Source organism: Andrena cerasifolii, chromosome 13 (assembly GCF_050908995.1).
Source record: "Andrena cerasifolii isolate SP2316 chromosome 13, iyAndCera1_principal, whole genome shotgun sequence".
NCBI classification, from domain to species: Eukaryota; Metazoa; Arthropoda; class Insecta; order Hymenoptera; family Andrenidae; genus Andrena; species Andrena cerasifolii.
In genome coordinates this window covers 4,799,653-4,819,973 of record NC_135130.1, presented here as the reverse complement: position 1 = coordinate 4,819,973, position 20,321 = coordinate 4,799,653, and the positions used below count along the sequence as shown (strand labels likewise).

General features: G+C 41.5%; 2 protein-coding genes across 9 annotated transcripts; one reads left to right on the top strand and one right to left on the bottom strand.

Moving 5' to 3' along the window:
* Window positions 1-6,272: 6,272 nt before the first annotated feature.
* LOC143376070 (NADPH-dependent diflavin oxidoreductase 1-like) lies at window positions 6,273-9,241 on the bottom strand. Its single transcript, XM_076825908.1, has 4 exons — window positions 9,101-9,241; window positions 7,500-8,963; window positions 7,154-7,417; window positions 6,273-6,792 (listed from the first exon to the last, which is right to left on the bottom strand). Exons 1-3 carry the CDS (start codon window positions 9,187-9,189, stop codon window positions 7,192-7,194), a joined length of 1,779 nt encoding a protein of 592 aa, XP_076682023.1. The 5' UTR covers window positions 9,190-9,241; the 3' UTR covers window positions 6,273-6,792; window positions 7,154-7,191.
* Window positions 9,242-9,257: 16 nt separating this feature from the next.
* On the top strand, window positions 9,258-20,074 carry Trbd (ubiquitin thioesterase trabid). Of its 8 annotated transcripts, XM_076825905.1 has the most exons (10): window positions 10,894-11,072; window positions 11,311-11,464; window positions 11,603-11,702; window positions 12,646-13,702; window positions 14,185-14,463; window positions 14,672-14,873; window positions 14,952-15,229; window positions 15,308-15,537; window positions 15,615-16,050; window positions 16,133-20,074. In XM_076825905.1, the coding sequence occupies exons 4-10, from the start codon at window positions 12,978-12,980 to the stop codon at window positions 16,209-16,211; spliced, it is 2,229 nt and encodes a 742-aa protein (XP_076682020.1). In that variant the 5' UTR covers window positions 10,894-11,072; window positions 11,311-11,464; window positions 11,603-11,702; window positions 12,646-12,977; the 3' UTR covers window positions 16,212-20,074. The 8 variants fall into 8 exon arrangements, with proteins under 8 accessions (XP_076682018.1, XP_076682015.1, XP_076682020.1 ...); XM_076825903.1 differs by lacking the exons at window positions 10,894-11,072; window positions 11,603-11,702 and adding an exon at window positions 9,258-9,376 and having other exon boundaries at window positions 11,311-11,573; XM_076825900.1 differs by lacking the exon at window positions 11,603-11,702 and having other exon boundaries at window positions 10,893-11,072; window positions 11,311-11,573.
* Window positions 20,075-20,321: the final 247 nt, after the last annotated feature.

Sequence of the window (20,321 nt, the reverse complement as noted above, 5' to 3'; positions counted from 1 at the left end):
CGAAGGGTAAGCATGAAACAAGTATTGGACGGCGCAGTTCCTACCACCCTGCTGTCCAAGTCAAAAGGGAAAAGCGCTCGGCGCCTCCCAGACGATTCCTGTTGCTCCGATGCGACTCGTCAGGAGCAAACACTTGACCTGACTCAAGCCGTCCAACACTGAGATTGGGTAATCGAACCGGGTGACTTACGCAGGCAGTGTACCAAAAGGTGCGCCCCCTACGCCCGAAACTTTTCCCTTGGGACAAGAACACCAAGGGATGAAACTGATCCACCCATACCGATTCCATGCTCAGTCACTTGCTTCCGCAAACGGAAGCAGCGGTAACCTCCTCATCACAGATGAGGAGCCAATAAACGAACAACAAAGTTAATGATTTAGTGACTGCTTGGCAATTTTACATGGGACCTTAAATACTTCATACTATAATAAATTAGCCTAGGCTTCCTTAGATGTCTTCTTTCACTGTCACTTTGCACGATCACTTTTCACTATCACTTTTCACTATCACTTTTCACTATCACTTTTCACTATCACTTTTCACTATCACTTTTCACTATCACTTTTCACTATCACTTTTCACTATCACTTTTCACTATCACTTTTCACTATCACTTTTCACTATCACTTTTCACTATCACTTTTCACTATCACTTTTCACTATCACTTTTCACTATCACTTTTCACTATCACTTTTCACTATCACTTTTCACTATCACTTTTCACTATCACTTTTCACTATCACTTTTCACTATCACTTTTCACTATCACTTTTCACTATCACTTTTCACTATCACTTTTCACTATCACTTTTCACTATCACTTTTCACTATCACTTTTCACTATCACTTTTCACTATCACTTTTCACTATCACTTTTCACTATCACTTTTCACTATCACTTTTCACTATCACTTTTCACTATCACTTTTCACTATCACTTTTCACTATCACTTTTCACTATCACTTTTCACTATCACTTTTCACTATCACTTTTCACTATCACTTTTCACTATCACTTTTCACTATCACTTTTCACTATCACTTTTCACTATCACTTTTCACTATCACTTTTCACTATCACTTTTCACTATCACTTTTCACTATCACTTTTCACTATCACTTTTCACTATCACTTTTCACTATCACTTTTCACTATCACTTTTCACTATCACTTTTCACTATCACTTTTCACTATCACTTTTCACTATCACTTTTCACTATCACTTTTCACTATCACTTTTCACTATCACTTTTCACTATCACTTTTCACTATCACTTTTCACTATCACTTTTCACTATCACTTTTCACTATCACTTTTCACTATCACTTTTCACTATCACTTTTTCACTATCACTTTTCACTATCACTTTTCACTATCACTTTTCACTATCACTTTTCACTATCACTTTTCACTATCACTTTTCACTATCACTTTTCACTATCACTTTTCACTATCACTTTTCACTATCACTTTTCACTATCACTTTTCACTATCACTTTTCACTATCACTTTTCACTATCACTTTTCACTATCACTTTTCACTATCACTTTTCACTATCACTTTTCACTATCACTTTTCACTATCACTTTTCACTATCACTTTTCACTATCACTTTTCACTATCACTTTTCACTATCACTTTTCACTATCACTTTTCACTATCACTTTTCACTATCACTTTTCACTATCACTTTTCACTATCACTTTTCACTATCACTTTTCACTATCACCACTTTTCACTATCACTTTTCACTATCACTTTTCACTATCACTTTTCACTATCACTTTTCACTATCACTTTTCACTATCACTTTTCACTATCACTTTTCACTATCACTTTCACTATCACTTTTTCACTATCACGTTTCACTATCACTTTTCACTATCACTTTTCACTATCATTTTCACTATCACTTTTCACTATCACTTTCACTATCACTTTTCACTATCACTTTTCACTATCACTTTTCACTATCACTTTTCACTATCACTTTTCACTATCACTTTTCACTATCACTTTTCACTATCACTTTTCACTATCACTTTTCACTATCACTTTTCACTATCACTTTTCACTATCACTTTTCACTATCACTTTTCACTATCACTTTTCACTATCACTTTTCACTATCACTTTCACTATCACTTTTCACTATCACTTTTCACTATCACTTTTCACTATCACTTTTCACTATCACTTTTCACTATCACTTTTCACTATCACTTTTCACTATCACTTTTCACTATCACTTTTCACTATCACTTTTCACTATCACTTTTCACTATCACTTTTCACTATCACTTTTCACTATCACTTTTCACTATCACTTTTCACTATCACTTTTCACTATCACTTTTCACTATCACTTTTCACTATCACTTTTCACTATCACTTTTCACTATCACTTTTCACTATCACTTTTCACTATCACTTTTCACTATCACTTTTCACTATCACTTTTCACTATCACTTTTCACTATCACTTTTCACTATCACTTTTCACTATCACTTTTCACTATCACTTTTCACTATCACTTTTCACTATCACTTTTCACTATCACTTTTCACTATCACTTTTCACTATCACTTTTCACTATCACTTTTCACTATCACTTTTCACTATCACTTTTCACTATCACTTTTCACTATCACTTTTCACTATCACTTTTCACTATCACTTTTCACTATCACTTTTCACTATCACTTTTCACTATCACTTTTCACTATCACTTTTCACTATCACTTTTCACTATCACTTTTCACTATCACTTTTCACTATCACTTTTCACTATCACTTTTCACTATCACTTTTCACTATCACTTTTCACTATCACTTTTCACTATCACTTTTCACTATCACTTTTCACTATCACTTTTCACTATCACTTTTCACTATCACTTTTCACTATCACTTTTCACTATCACTTTTCACTATCACTTTTCACTATCACTTTTCACTATCACTTTTCACTATCACTTTTCACTATCACTTTTCACTATCACTTTTCACTATCACTTTTCACTATCACTTTTCACTATCACTTTTCACTATCACTTTTCACTATCACTTTTCACTATCACTTTTCACTATCACTTTTCACTATCACTTTTCACTATCACTTTTCACTATCACTTTTCACTATCACTTTTCACTATCACTTTTCACTATCACTTTTCACTATCACTTTTCACTATCACTTTTCACTATCACTTTTCACTATCACTTTTCACTATCACTTTTCACTATCACTTTTCACTATCACTTTTCACTATCACTTTTCACTATCACTTTTCACTATCACTTTTCACTATCACTTTTCACTATCACTTTTCACTATCACTTTTCACTATCACTTTTCACTATCACTTTTCACTAGTTTCTTTTTAAATATATCGTGTTATTAACTCCATTCCCCGAGTAACGGTGAACCTGAAAAGCTGAAACAATCAACTACTATATGTTAGTAACGGTGTGGTCGGCCTGGAAATAAATTAAGGAAAAGCTTATTGAGTTGGAGACGATCGAGATAATTTCGACCAACAGCAGAGCACGCACGAGCATGCAAAACCACCGCAGAGATAAGTACTTGAAGGAAAGAGCAGAGAATGTAGACCCATCGATGAGATGCATGACAGAGTGACAGAAGTCACAAAAAACCATCGAAGACATAGACGAGATGAAATGAATCAGGGAAAACCATCGAAGACATCGACGAGATGATATGAATCAGGGAAAACCATCGAAGACATCGACGAGATGAAATGAATCAGAGAAAACCATCGAAGACATCGACGAGATGAAATAAATCAGGAAAAACCATCGAAGACATGAAATGAATCAGGGAAAACCATCGAAGACATCGACGAGATGATATGAATCAGGGAAAACCATCGAAGACATCGACGAGATGAAATGAATCAGAGAAAACCATCGAAGACATCGACGAGATGAAATAAATCAGGAAAAACCATCGAAGACATGAAATGAATCAGGGAAAACCATCGAAGACATCGACGAGATGAAATGAATCAGAGAAAACCATCGAAGACATCGACGAGATGAAATAAATCAGGAAAAACCATCGAAGACATGAAATGAATCAGGGAAAACCATCGAAGACATCGACGAGATGAAATGAATCAGAGAAAACCATCGAAGAAATTCACGAAAATGAAATAAATCATTTAAACCCATCGAAGAAATACATCAAATAAAATAAATCATGCAAACCCATCGAAGAAATACACAAAATAGAACGACTCGCGCAAAATTCTCGAAAGTATGCATGGAAATAGGACAGATGATGGAAAACGACCGAAGAAATCAGATTTGATATTCGCAAAACAATAAAATTTTAAATGACTTACCGAACCCCAAAATTTCATCAGCACCAAGCGAATAAACGAACCCAGGCCAGAGGGGCGAGAGGCTGGCGGAAGAACCAGGGTTGAAATCCTGACCAGGTCGCCAGCAAGTTCAGCAGTTCCGAATGGTCCAGGTGGCTCGGCAGCTCCGGGGGGAGGGGGAGGAAGAACCAGGTCCCCAGGAAGTCCAGTGGATCCAGGTGGCTCGGCAGCTCCAGGTGGGAGGGGAAGGAAGAACCAGGGTTGAACCCCTGACCAGGTCCCCAGGAAGTCCAGTGGATCCAGGTGGCTCGGCAGCTCCAGGGTTCCCGGAGGTCTTTCAAACCCGGAGGACCGACGACGACTGAGTACATGAAGATCTGTGAGCTCCTTATGTAGACTTCGAGGAATGATGTCCCCCGATCAAAACAAGGTCGACGGTTAGTTACAATTGCGAAATCCAGCGAATTCTTCGGCAAAAATGGATTTTCGGCTAAAATATCCATTCCAGTGGCTATTGCTGTGACAAATAATGTTAACAACATTTACACTAACCGCCCAGTATAAATTATTATTAACTATAATCGATAGAACTCGAGATATCAAGTAATTTGTAACATTTGGCCTTGGATTTGCAAATGATTTTCTGCGCCGACTGAATTCTCTTTTATTCTCAATGTTTAATCGTTCGATACATTAATGTTAATGCTTATACATATCACGTAGTATTATTTATAATGTATAAATACGTTTTAGTTGAACTTAGTGTAAGTGAATAGTTGCAGGAATATTTGGAGAAATATGAGTGAGATACTTGTTTCTCCCCCTTAGTTACTAACATCGGCGAAGTATAGGCTAAAACGATAGACCTATCACCTTATGGGAATTCGCGTTCACATCACTAACATGTAGAGGCACGGTACTCTATGAAACACTTTTTGGCAGGCACAGGCACTGACTCTACAATCGCGTTGCACACGATTACAAAATCATTTTGTTTTTAAACATCCTTCAGTTTCTGAAAAAGTCTTCTAAGTAACGGGTATATCTGAATGGAATCCTGTTAAATTAAAAGGCCTCCCACATGGTCCAGTAATCGATGAAATTGATGCGCGAATTGAGAAATCACGAGATAATATGCACTATGCCATGCACACACTTCACTGAACCGATGAATTTCTCAGGGCTAGACAAACTTTTAAGACACTCATGCATCATGCAACTTTCTGCGAGACTTTTAAAATTAGATTTTACTGTAAATTTCAGTGTTGGCGGTAAACTAATATTAGGGGCAAACGGAATCCAATTATTATTACTTCACTGGAATGATTAAACAGTGCATTAGAAACTTGTGGGAATATCAGTAACAGCGTGAATTTTTAATACTTTTTTCGGCGCACGATACGTAAGAAAGGGTTCGCAAGGGTACGCAAAGTGCTAATAAACAATGTCATCTTGCAATTTATAGCTTGCACGGGCTTTGAAGAAATGCCATTTCTGAAGAATTTCGGAGAGAAATCCGCGTGAGTCGTTGACCAACCGAGCCAAAGCATACCGTAACAAAAGCCTACCCTCTTATGTCAAACTCTCTCTCTAAACAAGTCACACGTATGCAAGTACGCACACACCTTTCAGCATTTCAACACATTTCAGAGTAGTTGCTGAGTTGGACGCTGTTCATGAACAGAGGTCGCTAAATTCAGTCCTCAAATTATGGGTCGGTAACACAGATTGGGTGGCGACACGAAGTCCCATAAGGTGATAGGTCTATTCTATACCTCGTCTGTGCCAACGCCACAGACCATTCGTTGATAGTTACATGTATTCCACGGCTTTATTCTATCCTCTACCACTTCCACTCAATTATGTAATTTTTCAGAGAACTACGATTCTTTTTCGTTTTTTAAATTTTAAAAAAAAAACCGCAGAAAAATTTGCTTAATCCCCATTCTTTATAACTCGACGAGCCGAGTGGAACTGAAGTTAAGGGCCGATTAACACTTTATTTATGTACAGTATAAAATATACAGTTTCACTTTGTTGTCTGTATAAAAGTACTATTTTCTGGTGTTTATTGTTGATGTTTTTAGCGGTCATCCATGTTCGAATTCCACTTACGCCCAAATCGCCCGTGATTTTCATTAAGGTAGGTTTTTCTATACGCTACCAGACGCAACGTCAAGAATTTCAAAGTCAATTTTCTCGAAAATTAAGCGCGATATGAGAAAAAGTCACTCTTTCTTTTCTACTCATAACAAGAAACTAAGTCGAGGAAAAGGAATAAAATTTGTTGATATTGCGCTTCATTTTCGAGAAAATTGACTTTGAAATTCTTGCAGATGTGTCCAGTCGCGTATAGGGAAACCTACCCTAATGAAAATCACGAGCGATTTGGGCGTAAGTGGAATTCACCCCATTATATCCATCATTCGACGTGTTTCACCTATAACAAGAACAAAAACACACTTTCGATTTTTACACAAAAAATATTATCAGTATTTCAATGAAAATTGTAAAATAAAGAATTAAAATATTTTCATAACTCAACTTTCAATTAAAATACGTATAAAGACCGTCGCGCATTTTGGCGAAGCGAAAATAAAAGTTGATAAACAATTAATTCTTATGGAGCCGCGCAGACTAGACCGAAGGGTAGCGACAATTAATTAATTACTATTAATTTCTTCGATACGCTTCGTCGCGCCGCGCTTCGCCAAAATGCGCGACGGCCTTAGACACTCTATAAAGTTAAAAGAATCAGACAAAAGGTGAACATATAAAATTATAAGAGATACATATAAAACCTTTGAATGATCGTCCAGGCTTGAGATGATACGTTGCATCAACCCCACGTTTCAACTTGATATCGATTTCCCCTTTCTAATTGTTTAATAAACTCTTCCGCCTCTCCTTCGGTTAATTCAGCTATTTCTTTGACTAAGGTGACGAATTCTTCGCGAACAGAATTTGGCATGTTTTTCGAATTTCCCGCTAAATAAATGTTACCGCCTCTGCTGAGGAAATTCCAACACAGCTGCCTCTGATTGCGTATAACGTGTTGCACATATCTGAAACGTTCATGAACCACAGAGTCATACAAAACATAATCGTACATACAACGGAACCTATAGATTTTAAGAGCTAGCTTACACCTTACGCTCTTGATCTCTAGAAAATGCGCAAATTACACGCAAATGCTTTCGCTCCGCCAGATATTCAAAATCACTTCTGCAATGATAATCCTTCTCTTTGTTTCTACAACCGAAAAAGAGAACACAATCGCTCAGATCGTCGTGCAACGCAGACTTGTCCAATAGAACCGAACGAAACGGCGCGACGCCCGTCCCGGGACCAATGAGTATCATTGGTTTGTCATACGCAAACTTAAAGGTTCCCTTTTGTATCCAAAGTATTACTTTATCTCCCTCTGTTAACGATGCCAACCAATTAGAGCACAAACCATATCTCGGCTCTAGCAGTTTCGTTTTGTACTTTACTACAGCCACCAACAGATGAATTTCATTGTCAGTGACCTTTAAGCTGGAAGCTATACTAAAGGCACGAGGTTTTATGGGAGCCATAATCTCGAATAACAATTTTATATTCAATTTACTAGTCGTATGAGGAAAGTCTGATAGCAGTTCTAAGATATTTCTCCTCGGTCTATTAATATAATTAAATAGTTCCTCTTGGCCGCTCGAAGTCGTGAATTCCTGTAACTTCTCCTTTTCCATTTCATTCTCGCTTATAAAAGACAGCACCTGCATCGTAGATCTCCGCGGTTTGCAGCTTAAATCCCAATATTGCTCTACAATCTGCCCCAAAGTCGAAGTTCCCTTCAGAACAGTAGGTACTTTGATTTCTCTCTCGGATATTTCAATTATCATATCTGGATGCAATTGCACGTTATTACGATTCAATACGCTAAAGAACTTCTCAACTTGCTTCTTACAATTCTTAGGTCTAAGATACACTACATCCCCAGGCTGATAACTAACGTTATCCAATTGAATTTTTATTAATCTGACATCCTGAAAATGATCGTGCACAGTGGTTCTTTCATTTCGGATCACAGTGCCTACTTTCATTTCATCGTTCGCTAGCGCTTCTTTCATATAAATATCGTTATTCGAGCAATCTTCGATATTTACAGAATTCTCCTTTATCTCGGAAACGTTGAATCTTTCAATTATCTTTTCCTGATCGCTGGCTAAGTCTATGGTAGACACAGAAAATGTATCCACAATCTTTGCCCAGAATTCCATTATCCAAGAGTCGACGGTAGCATCTATGCCTAAATCGTGCTGATCGTCAGCCAACCCGATAGAGATCAGTTCCGTTGCACCTAATTGCATCAACCTTTTGTTTAACTTCTTCGCAGCGAAATTGAACTTCTGGTAGGAACTGTCCCCTAAGCCTAATACGCCGTACTTTACGTTAGCGAGCAGGGTCGCTGGAAGATTCCTCCTTAATAGAAGCTTCCAAAAGCGCCTCATATTGTTAGGAGGGTCCCCTTGGCCTGTTGTGGCGACCACGAACGCTATTAGTTTCTCGGAACCGAGGGTCTGAGTGTCGTAGTCATCCAACGCGCAGACAGTGCTGCGTAAACCTTTTCTAAAACCAACATAAGAACACTTCTTTAAAGACTTAAATCGATACTTTCGATCGAATATTGAGATACGAATCGGATATTAAAGACAAAAGAAACTGCGTCGCCTTTATACGAGCTAGAGAAAGAATAATAACAAAACCTTTTGGCAGTTTTCCAAATCTGTTCGGCTACGTCTTGAGCAGTGCCGGTTTCACTGCCGTACAATATCGTGATATGCGGGCCGTTCATATTCCAACGTTCTTTCGCCGTGCGACAATTTCGAGCGGCAATTTATTTCGATAGGAACATATCGCGTCGGGAGTGAGCCTTATCTACATACGAGCGGGCCTGTCGCTGATCTCCAGCCGATACACCGTGACGTCATTGGCTGCTCAGCAGACGATACCTGAGAAAACCGCTACTTTCGTTCGGCAGGGTACGTAAATTCCCAAAAGTGACGATACTTCTTTTCCGCGCTACATGTACTCACGTGGGCAGTAACTGTCGCAGTCAATCAAATGTCAAGGGTAGATGTCTAGGCTAAGTCCCATTTGGCGCGAGACCCGAGATATTTATAAATAAAAAATTCTTTCCTGCGCACGCTGCGTGAACAAAGTGATTCTTACGTGCTGGGGGTTTTAGCATACCTAGGCTGTCATAGTACAGGAATTTGTGCTCTGGCAGATCTACGCGAGGTTCCCTTAAACGTCAGATAATTGAAGGTCCTTGAAATCTCTGCCAAAATGTCAAGGACGGGACAAAGAGATGCGCGTGGCGCATCTTAAAAACCGGAAGCGGATACGGTGCAACCAGTGTACGAATAGTACGGGGCGATTGAAGGAAAGTTCGCTGGCTTTCGTGCCTTTCTGTCGCGGAATTGCTCGCGTTAATAATTCTAGTCACCTTCAAGGGCGAGTTAATTTACGAAGGAATGAACGAGGCCGTGGTTAACAACCGTTCAAAGATCGCTGTGACGTAACCGTGAAACCGTCGACTTTTGACAAGGCGACGTTAGCGAATGAAAGTTTGGCAGGGGGGTAGAACGGGGGAAGAAGTTATCTGGTTAGAAATCGCCAGGAAGATTACCCAGAAGTCCGCGTCTAAAGACGGTGGGACATTCGAATGCGAAATAATTCCCTATGCATAGAAATTGGGTAGATTAGGCATTCGCGAGAATTAACTGCAGTTTGTGGCCCTCTGATTGTAAATATTGAAACTAAAAGAGGTCCCCCTGCATGATAGATTTCCCGCGATAATTTTAAACGTGGATAGGAACGCCTTTCTCCGGGTGCCGTTTACTTCTGGATAGGTGTTGCATCTTTATAATGGCTAGATTTTTTGGTAGCTTCTTAATAATTTGACCGTGTAGTGCAGTGTTTCTCGATGTGAGCGCTACTACCCCCTCGGGGGCGTTTATATTATTTAGGGGGCGGTTAGGATTTTAATAACATTGTAAAACTGTAAATGCATATGCAGAGTTGGTTATATCAATAGAATATTTTTTATACCAATTATATCATAATATTCAACGGACTGTAACTTTAGAAAGCTCGGAATTGTCGCAGGTTCGGATTAAGACTTTTGGGGCCCGGGGCTATCAAACCTTCGTGGGCCTCCGTGGTTGAAAAGCCATAGATAGAAAGAAAGAAAGGTATTACGGCGATAGAAAAATAAAGGTATACATTGGGGACACCCTCTCTCTTTCTTGTGCCAGGGGAGGCAGTATTTTTCTTTTAATGTTAGAAAGAGAGAGGGTGTCCCCAATGTATATCTTTCTCTTTCTACCGCCGTCTACATTTTCGCCCATTGCATGCTTCCTCCATGTTTATATGCTCTAAGGAAAAAGGATTCACGTGATTTGAAGGAATTACCATTGCAGAACTTGCGAGAATCGATCGCAGCGCGTAGCCATCTGGCGGCAGTTTCAAAAGCGTCTGTCGCGCGGTCACATTGGCAGCCCTGTCGTCTGTTTGCGGATGATTGTCAAAACCTACTTTCCCAGGCGAGATCCGCAGTTTCGCATGCCAGTACATTACGCAGGAAAACACCATGACTGCGTTTGACTCTTAGAAGGGAAAAGGGCGCAGAGTGCAGCCGCGAGGAAGACCGTGCGTTGGCTATCGAAGGAGTGAGTGAGTGCAGAGAGAGAGAGAGAGAGAGAGAGGTCTCTTGTCTGGTTACGTTCGTCGCGTTTCACCCGTGCGACGAGTGACGTGCCTCGGGGGGGTCTTCGTCGGTGGGGAAGAAGATTAACAATTCGCTAGAAGCCGCGAGTAGGGAAGTCGCGCGGGTCCCTGGTCCTCGCGAGAGATTCCGTCCGCAGCGTTACTGCGCCTTTAATCACGAAAGCTTGTTTGGATCCGATTGCAGTGGGCTGCTGGCCGTAGCGCGCGATTTCTCTGATCCACCACCACGTCTGTCCCCACGTCAGAGTCTCACAGCGATCGGCCGACGCATCGTACTTCGATGGAGCTTATCCGCGCGTGACAACAACTTTCGGGACACCAGGCTCGACGTACGCCAGGTAGCCCCTCTTCCGATATATCACCTGTACGAGGCTCCGCTTTACCCCCGTGAATCGTGCCCACCGTTTCTCCTTCACGCGACGCTCGCACGACGTAAAAGCACCAGAGGTCAGTCACGCTTCAAACCTCTCTTACAGTTTGCCGCGTTTCGCTTCTAGAACGCCCGCAGTGGGAGATTGCGATCTGGGGAAGCCCCCCTCCGATGAAGACGGGCAGGAAATGTAGAGGCTGGCGAATGTAAGGGGATAATAGAGTACTGTGCTCCGATGGAAAGAAGTCCCTTGAGAAACTCTAGGGTCCGAATATCAGTTCTGAATAATATATCCCTATTGGCCAGTGTGACGACGTCAACAATTGCAAAGTAAGCGAACGGGACACTGGCAGCAGGAGCCAATGCAAGCGAAGAACCCCTCTTGCCCCTGTGACATTTCAACCGTCTTCTTTCCATCGGGCCACAGTAGTAGTCGAGTAATGGTTCATCGTTGCGAAATAGAGAGCTCTTTCAAATATCGCAGCTCGATCGTCACTCGGTCGACTCAGGCTCCTCTGCGAACAGTAGAGCTCGGTGAAAAGCGTAAAACGAGTTAAGATACAAAAAGGGATATGATATGAAATTATCGTAAAAGTATGGCCTTAACTTTGTTGCGGTCGGAGGTTCTTTTGGAGTTGTCTAATATTTGTGAATATTCTTCAGCCGCTATGTTTTAGGATGTAATCTTCTTCTCTTGTTAGTTGCTCCAAAGAATTCTATGTAATTTTTTCTTATGAATATTCAATCATTCTTTGCGATGATCCCTACGTGTACTGTGGTTTGCTAAAATGTTGACGAGCAGAAACTTGCTGGTCCGATCGAGCATATAGGCTCACGGTTCTCTAACACAGTGGTAGAGGTAAGGGACATGTATTGTCGCTACCGCGTGATGAAGAGAGCAAGGGATGCAGCACGTGCCGCTAAGAACCTAGGAGTGGGGAATTGGGGAGTTCGGAAGCAGAGAGTGGGGCGGCGGGAGCGAGCTAGCCCCCTTGCCCTGCTCAGCATCCGGCCGTCAACATTTTTGCAAACCACAGTATGTTGCTCGTTCACGAACTTAAAATCTTTTGTTAGAGTTAGCTTCTTTGTTCGTTAAGAGTCGCAGTGTTTTCCAACGAAATTTATATCCTTTCTTCTTTCTCTTTGCAGATTTTGGTAGCTGTCTACGTTCGCATCGTTGTGGCAGCTTTTATTTTCCTAAATACAATCGACATGCTCACCACATGACACGAAACCTGACTTTACAAGCAACCAAATAATATTGTCAATATTTATGGAAACTAGCTTCGCCTAGCGTCCTGCGACCGCGCGAAACAATGCAAATTTCTATCATTATGTGCTACAGTAACTTGTCAAATATTTAATATAACTTTTAACATCACGTCTACGCTTTATAAGTACATTCGATTCGAGTGTTGATAATACACTGTCTATGCATTAGAGGGAATAGGATCTGAAAGATTAAGAGCCATACAGAGAAAATGAGTAGCAGGCTCGAAGAACAGGAGTCGAAATGGACCTGTGAATATTGTACATTCGAGAATTGGCCTTCGTCATTGAAGTGCACGATGTGCAGGAGTGCTAAGCCTTTGTTAGGGGAGGACATTTATCGTCTACGAGATCCGAGTCCACAGAGGTCTGGATCGAACGTCGCGTCTGGTCCAGTAACTCATTTAAGTCCTACGGATTCTTATAATCTTAGTCCTCAGAATTATAGCCAAAATGTACCATCGGGTGGAAAGTGGTCTTGTACAATGTGCACCTACATTAACTATCAATACACCACACGTTGTGTTCAGTGTGGGAATAGAAAGCCTATGGGTCTTAATCAGTCGATACACTCCATAGCCTCGAATCTGCACGAATATCTAGCACCTCTCAGACTAGGAGATCCGCCACCGAATTCGGGATGCAATCCCCCGCCGATAAACTTACATCCAGAGAGATATTACAATCTGCAAGCCAACTTGCACCCGGAGAAGTGGTCTTGTCTGGTGTGTACTTACGAAAATTGGCCGAAAGCTACCAAGTGCGTGATGTGCGGCAATCCTAAAGATAAAGACAGAAGAGATAAATCGACCAACAACGTGGCTGTTATTCTACCAAGTCCGGAGAGAGATCACAGCCAACGTAACTTACCATCTCCCCCTCACACACCGTACATTCATCAAACCCAGAGGGATGAGAACTTGGCCATAGGGCGAAGGTAAATGTGCATCTTCGATGTATAAGACTAACATCAGCTGTAATTTGCGATGCAATTTTAAACTCACGAGGGAAGGTCCCGAACCAGGAAATTCAAAAAATTCTGAGACTTTGTGAATATTCACTCTAAGGGGGTGTAATTGACCCCTGAAAATCCGGTTATTTTCCGATTTTGTGTTATAACTCGTGAACTGTAAAATATTTTTTTAATCAAATGATAGATCTAATTGAAAGAAGTAACTTCTGTTTTGAAACTCTTTTTCTACTTTATTTTACAGTTCGCGAGTTATAACACAAAATCGGAAAATAGCGGAATTTTCAGGGGTTAATTTTACCCCTGTGAGTGAATTTGGGCAGTAAACAAAAATTGCGTTGTAATCAGGAGGAAATCCCCTGCATATTCACAAAGTTTCAGAATTTTTCGAATTTCCGGGTTCGGGATCTTTCCTTCTCAGCTGTATCACGAGTTCTCTTACGTTGTAGGAGCTCGCATAGATACCCCGATAGCAGAAACGACGGCTTATCAACTCCTCAATCCCCCAACAATTGCGACTACGAGCGTAGAAAACAATTAAAGCGTCATACCGATTGGTGCTGGTTGAACGCGTGTCTCGGCATTGTGGAAGGTGACAATGCTCCTGTGGAGACTTACTTGGCAAGTGGTGGCGATCCTGCTCGTCAGTTGACGCATTCGGAAGTCCTGCTTCTAAATAGAAGTAGCGCCTTCGATGTCGGATACACCCTAGTACATTTAGCCATTAGGTTAGTGGGAACTAATTTTTGACAAAGGATTTCTTTAAAGTTATTTTAGCGAACATTCTATATGTTTATACGAGCACGGCGTACGCGAGCCTTGGCTGCGTTTCAATTTCTTCCTTACGCGTGCGGCAGAATAAATATAATATTGTCGCGCAAGAAGGACAAGGCTTTCCAAGTATTTCTCATTCAGCTCTTTCGTGCTTCCCGATAGATTTCAAAGAGAAGATATTCTAGCAACGTTATTGTCGCAAATCGAGGGTTCTGGATCTGGAATAAAAAGGGTACCGAGCTACGTCGCGCCAGATTTGGCTGCTCAGATACGCAGACACGTTACCAATAGTATCCGATTACGCAAGGATTCTTTACCGTGTTATTTTGTCACCGACATAGCTACATTCGCGTTGCCTGCTGAGGTGATTATTACGGCACAACTCTTTCATCGACGAGTTTCAAATTATGTATATTATACGGAACACGGAATTGATTATTAGGTGGAAGATTTGCCGAGTATCGTGCAGGAGCAAATGTTGGAAGAGTTATTAGACAAGGAAGCGCAACAGCAGCTAGAAGGAGGAGGCGGAGAACCTCCGGCACTAAATTGGTCCTTAGAAATTACTGAACGTTTAGGAAGTCGTTTACACGCACTATGGAATAGATCTGCTGGAAATTGTCTATTAGATTCTGCAATGCAAGCTACTTGGGGCGTCTTTGATCGAGACAACGCTCTAAGAAGGGCTCTATCCGAGTCTTTACAACAAGCCGGCCAATTGTGAGCAAGCTCTGCGATTAATAATTCTTCGCAAATCAACCAAAACAAACTACTAACCCGTGTCTTCCATCGTTTCAGTTTCTATCCTCGATGGAGAGAGTACGAAGCGTCGCAGGCATCCAGGATGTTGGATTTTACGCTAAAAGAGACTCAGTGGCAAGAAGATTGGGAAAGTTTATTAGCAACGGCTGCTCAACCGGGAAGCGCTTTAGAACAATTGCACGTGTTTGCTCTTGCGCATATTCTGCGGCGACCTATTATTGTTTACGGGGTTAAATACGTTAAAAGTTTCCGGGGCGAGGATATAGGTAGGTTATACTTTGCCGGGAAGATAATTCGTTACGTAAAATTGTTAATTGACTAAACGAACGATACTTTGCTGCAGGTTACGCAAGATTTGAGGGTGTTTACCTTCCGCTTTTATGGGAACCTTCGTTTTGTATTCGCTCGCCTATTGCTTTGGGTTACACCCGCGGCCATTTCACAGCTTTAGTACCCATCGAACCGTACGCGTCCTCCAGGATACCACCCCTTTCGTCTCACGGCGGCGTGGGCTTGGGCGGTGGTAATTGCCCGCTCCAACAGTTGCAAATACAGATGCAAACCACGTTCATGCCGCTGATGGACCGGGAGCACAAGCTCTTGCCGATACATTTCCTGAGCCCGGAAGAGGTGGGCAGGGAAGAGTCTATTTTGAAAGAGTGGCTCGACGTGTGTAGAACCGAAGGTGGGATCTTGGTGGCTCAGCAGAAGCTTCACAAGAGACCGTTGCTCGTAGCGCAGATGCTGGAAGAGTGGCTGAATCATTATCGAAGGCTCGCGTGAGTAACACACAGCATTGTTCCGAAATCCTCGACGCCTTCCCAAGCCGCTCCGATTCAATGATAATTACCAACGTTACAGCCAAACCAACAATGCCCCTTTCCTGAGACCAGCTGTTCTGCAAGACTACAGCAGCGACTGCGACATGGAGGACGAATAACGAGGTGCAATCGATTGAGTTGCTAAATGTACTCGGGAAGACTTTTCTCTATAATTTCGCTCGGGGGCTGCAATCGCAACGCAAGATCCGCGAGATCGGTAGCTTTCAAGGACGCGCGACTGTAGAGGTGTACGGGAATTACGATACACTCATGTTTCTTGGCAATGTATTAATCCTGCATGATCTTTGTACATTAACATCGGTCATCGAACCACCAAACATCCGTGATCTTATTGATTCGTACTATTAATTATATCGGATGTTTATGAATTAATACCTGCTGTATTAATTTATCAAATAGTCGTCGCGCACGAGCACCGAACTGCGCGACGAGCAATCGTTACGTTGCCAACGTACGAATTCCCCGAGAGACGTGCGGTAAGGTAACGGATGGAAGTTTTGTTGCGGCCAAAAGCGGCGTCGAGCATTGGTCAATTTCTGTTTGATAAGTTGGATGCACTGCAACAGTACCACGCTGTACTATAAAGGATATTTAGCATTAATCTTCATATGTTTATAACGAGGAATGTATATTAAACACTGTTAAAAATAGTTAAAAACAGATCATTGCCAGTTTTTTGAATATAGAGTCCGTAACGGTGGAAGAAACTTAAAGTCGAAATTAAAGCAAACTAAAACATGACAAAGCGTAAGGCGGTTGACTAGTCTCTTTTCTTTTCTGCACAGAAGGATCTATTCGATGCGTTGTACTCGCGCGAAAAAAACAAACAAACAAGGAATTACGGATTAAAGGATTCTCGTTTCTGTTAGTTGGCGAGAGAAGAAAGGGAAGGACAGCTATTTTGCTCGAGAAAGGTAGCGTAATTGTAAAGATTTGTTAAAGGCCCGTTGGTCTTTGTACGGTCAAGTGCGAGGTCACTTGGGGGACACTGGTACAGACCACGTGATTTCTAAAGATACTAAAGTAGGAGCCAGGAGAATTCTATAACCGTCTTTGGAATCACTTGTTAACTTTGAGCTGTGTTAATTAGCGTAAATGCGAGAACGGGGCGTAGCCGAATTACAACGACACCTTCCTCTGGCGGGAGACTAGGGCTGAGCGTTGTGTTTTTTCTCTGCGGCCGCTTCCGGCGTGTTAATATGTAACGATAACGATGTTAAACCAGTTAAGTTGTACTCTCCTCTGCGCCGAAAGCAAGGGCAGGAAAAGGAAAGAATGGGCGAGGAACGGGAGGCGAGCGGATCGATCGTGCGGAGCCGCGTGTGGCCACCGCGGTCATAGAAGCGATAGAACTTTTATAAACACGAAGGAAAGAAGTGTACGAGGATAGGGAAGCAAGTGCGCAGTACCGATTTAAGCAACAAGATTACGCCTGGCACCGCTGCGATCGCAGGCGGGGAAAGATTCACGGTGAATGGCGCGGCCAAACGATGAACCCTAATCAAAAAAGTACAAAAAATCGTGCGAGAGGGTGGGGCGGGGGGTTTTGGGGACGAGGTGTTTCTTTACGAACGTGTTAAGGTGCGTCTACACGACGACACTTTTGTGTCTAGATCAAGTGTATGCGACACTCAAAAAAAAAAAAAAATTCCGGAAGATTGGAAACTGCCCAGAGCAGTCCGCGACACTGAGTTTCACCTATCCTCGCGGGGGTTGCAGCTAGAGCTAGACCGAAGACACTGCAACTAGCTCTAGCTAGACCCAAAAGGCACTTGATCTAGACACAAAAGTGTCGCCGTGTATACGTACCTTTGCGAATGGTTCGCTTAACATATTTAGTCTTCGTTTTTACTAATTCTGTAATGTAGCTTCTAGTCCTTTTCAGCACCGTCGTTTTTTCTATAATCACACGCGGCATGTGATTTAATTGCGCGATTACCTAAGGGCTCGACAATGTTCAAATACGGAAAACAATATTTCAAGTCAATTCCAAGAAGAAAACGAATGTTTCGCCCAAGTGCAGCGTTGTGTCCACAGAGCTCCGCCTTTATTTCTCCCCTTCTTTTTTTTTTGTTTTCTACCCGGTATGATTTTCGTACAAGCCCGCGACGGGGGCGCAAAGTCCGCGCGGTCACTCAATTGCGATTAGCTCAAGGAAAAGAGAAAATATATCCAGCGCTCTCGGACACGGCGCTCGCGACGGAATTATATAAATGTAAAAAGAAGATTGACGTCGCTCTGGTGGTGTATTTTCCTTTCCCCGTTAAATAAGTGTTTTCTCGCTCGTGTTTGCCAGAATCTACTCGGCAGGTGATAAGAAGAAGAAAAAAAGAATATAAAAGATTTAAGAATTTAATTGAATCAGATAGAAGTCTATATTAATATAGAATATATTAAAATAGATTATATTAAATAATATATCGATGTACAGTAATTCTAAATGACGATTTATTATTATTATAATTACTATGATTACTATTATATTATATTATTACTGTCATAATTATTAAATGCGTAATACGAAGTATCGAGCTGGGTTAATGAAATTCAAGTTACTTTGTGCCCTTCGAACACCAATATCCTCGTGCTTACTCGTGTTTTAAAAATCGATTTACTATACTGTCCGACATGATATTTGTAAAACGATCCAGCTGGTCCCTCGACGCGGGCGTGTTTAACGTGTAAGAGAATCGTAACTCCGCTGAGCACTAAGACTTCTTTTTTTTTGTTTTTCTTGACCGAAGCTCCGCAAGTATCATTCGCATCGACGGATCAAATTGGACGACATTACCGTGAAAATCCGTGCAATGCGCTCTTGTACTATTTCCGTTTCTCTTTACGCAGAGCATGCGGTATTGTATTCAAGCTGTCCGCCGCGAAATTCGGCAGCCGAGTTTCTAAGGCTGTTCGATCGTGTATATATGTATGTATTTTGCTACTCGGGCCGAGCTGTTTTACGGGGAAATCGCTCGAGGAAGCACAGCTGATTTAAAGCAACCCACGAGAACAAAAGACAATCCACGATGCAAGCTCGGCGTAATCTAATTGATGTACTTACGTAAACCATTCAAGGGGCTTACGTAAAGCGAGTATGTACCGAGCACGGCGAAACCCTGTTCCGAAGTGGCTTTGTAATCTCTGTTATTGTTCCATCCATAAAGGGCTTATTTCTTTCTTTTTTTTTTTAATTTTATAAAGGGGGTTATTTTCGGTTGTTAAATTCCTTTGTTCGACGTCTGTTTCTTCGTTAATTGCACACTGGATGCAATTGCGAGCGGTTAACGAGATTTCGAACGGTTGCGAGTTGTATTAGCGAGAGTACATCGACAGGCAGAGCTCTCCTAGACAAAGTTCTGCTCGTTTAGACGAGCTGCGTTAAAAGTCTTTTTAAAACCTTTACAATACACCGTTTTGATTAAAGTTTATTTTTTTTCTTTTTAGTATATTTTTGAATGCGACGAGAAGATTCCTTTCCGTTGAGCGAATTTAAACAGGAGATTGTAAAGTTTTTCTTCTTCGATCGGCGAAACGCTGTTTCAATGGTCGGGTTTACAAAGAATGATTATAAGTTTTATAAAGGATTGTATATAAAGTAAAAATAGCGAGAGCAATTACCCCTCCGTTCTAACACTTGCGGTGCTTTGTTATACTTGTAATTGGCAATATATCGTATCACCGTTATGTCTCGTAATGGGGTGAGCTTCTCAAGTATCATGCTGTTAATTACCGTTATCGAGTATAGCGAGGGCGTATTTAAGGTGGGGACACTTCGTGCCGTCTAAAATTAAGAAGTAGTTGTTAGAGGAAATTTGCAATTTTAGTTTCTCTAGAAGAAGCTGCTGTGATTCCTTTCTGTTATACTTTCCCACGAATGTACATGTAAATAGAGTTTGGCGTATGGAATTACGCGAATACAGGGGCACTTAATAAACTGCATAACAATAAAACTTAACACGTAAAAGCTTGTTAATTCTCAACACTCCATTTAACACCGATTCTACAGATTTTACAGGGTCTGCGATTATATCCCCGGGCTTGCTAAATCACTCATGTAAAGTACACCCCGTACGTACCTACCACCCCCCGTTCAACTTCTTCGAGCACGTCCCAGGAATCCCGCCAGGAACAAGCTTCTTCAGTCCCTCGCAACGTCCAGTTAGCGAATTTTCCTCGCACCGTACAAGTCGAGAACGACTCGACGAACAATT

What these genes read in the sequence shown, in the direction of transcription:
- LOC143376070 (XM_076825908.1), bottom strand. Translation starts at nt 9,189, where the DNA reads ATGAACGGCCCGCATATCACGATATTGTACGGCAGTGAAACCGGCACT. An exon ending in ATTTGGAAAACTGCCAAAAG is followed by an intron (nt 8,964 to 9,100) that starts GTTTTGTTATTA and finishes TGTTGGTTTTAG; the next exon opens with AAAAGGTTTACGCAGCACTG. An exon ending in AGAGATCAAGAGCGTAAGGT is followed by an intron (nt 7,418 to 7,499) that starts GTAAGCTAGCTC and finishes TGAACGTTTCAG; the next exon opens with ATATGTGCAACACGTTATAC.
- Trbd (XM_076825903.1), top strand. Translation starts at nt 12,978, where the DNA reads ATGAGTAGCAGGCTCGAAGAACAGGAGTCGAAATGGACCTGTGAATAT. An exon ending in CATTCGCGTTGCCTGCTGAG is followed by an intron (nt 14,874 to 14,951) that starts GTGATTATTACG and finishes ATTGATTATTAG; the next exon opens with GTGGAAGATTTGCCGAGTAT. An exon ending in TTTCCGGGGCGAGGATATAG is followed by an intron (nt 15,538 to 15,614) that starts GTAGGTTATACT and finishes ACTTTGCTGCAG; the next exon opens with GTTACGCAAGATTTGAGGGT.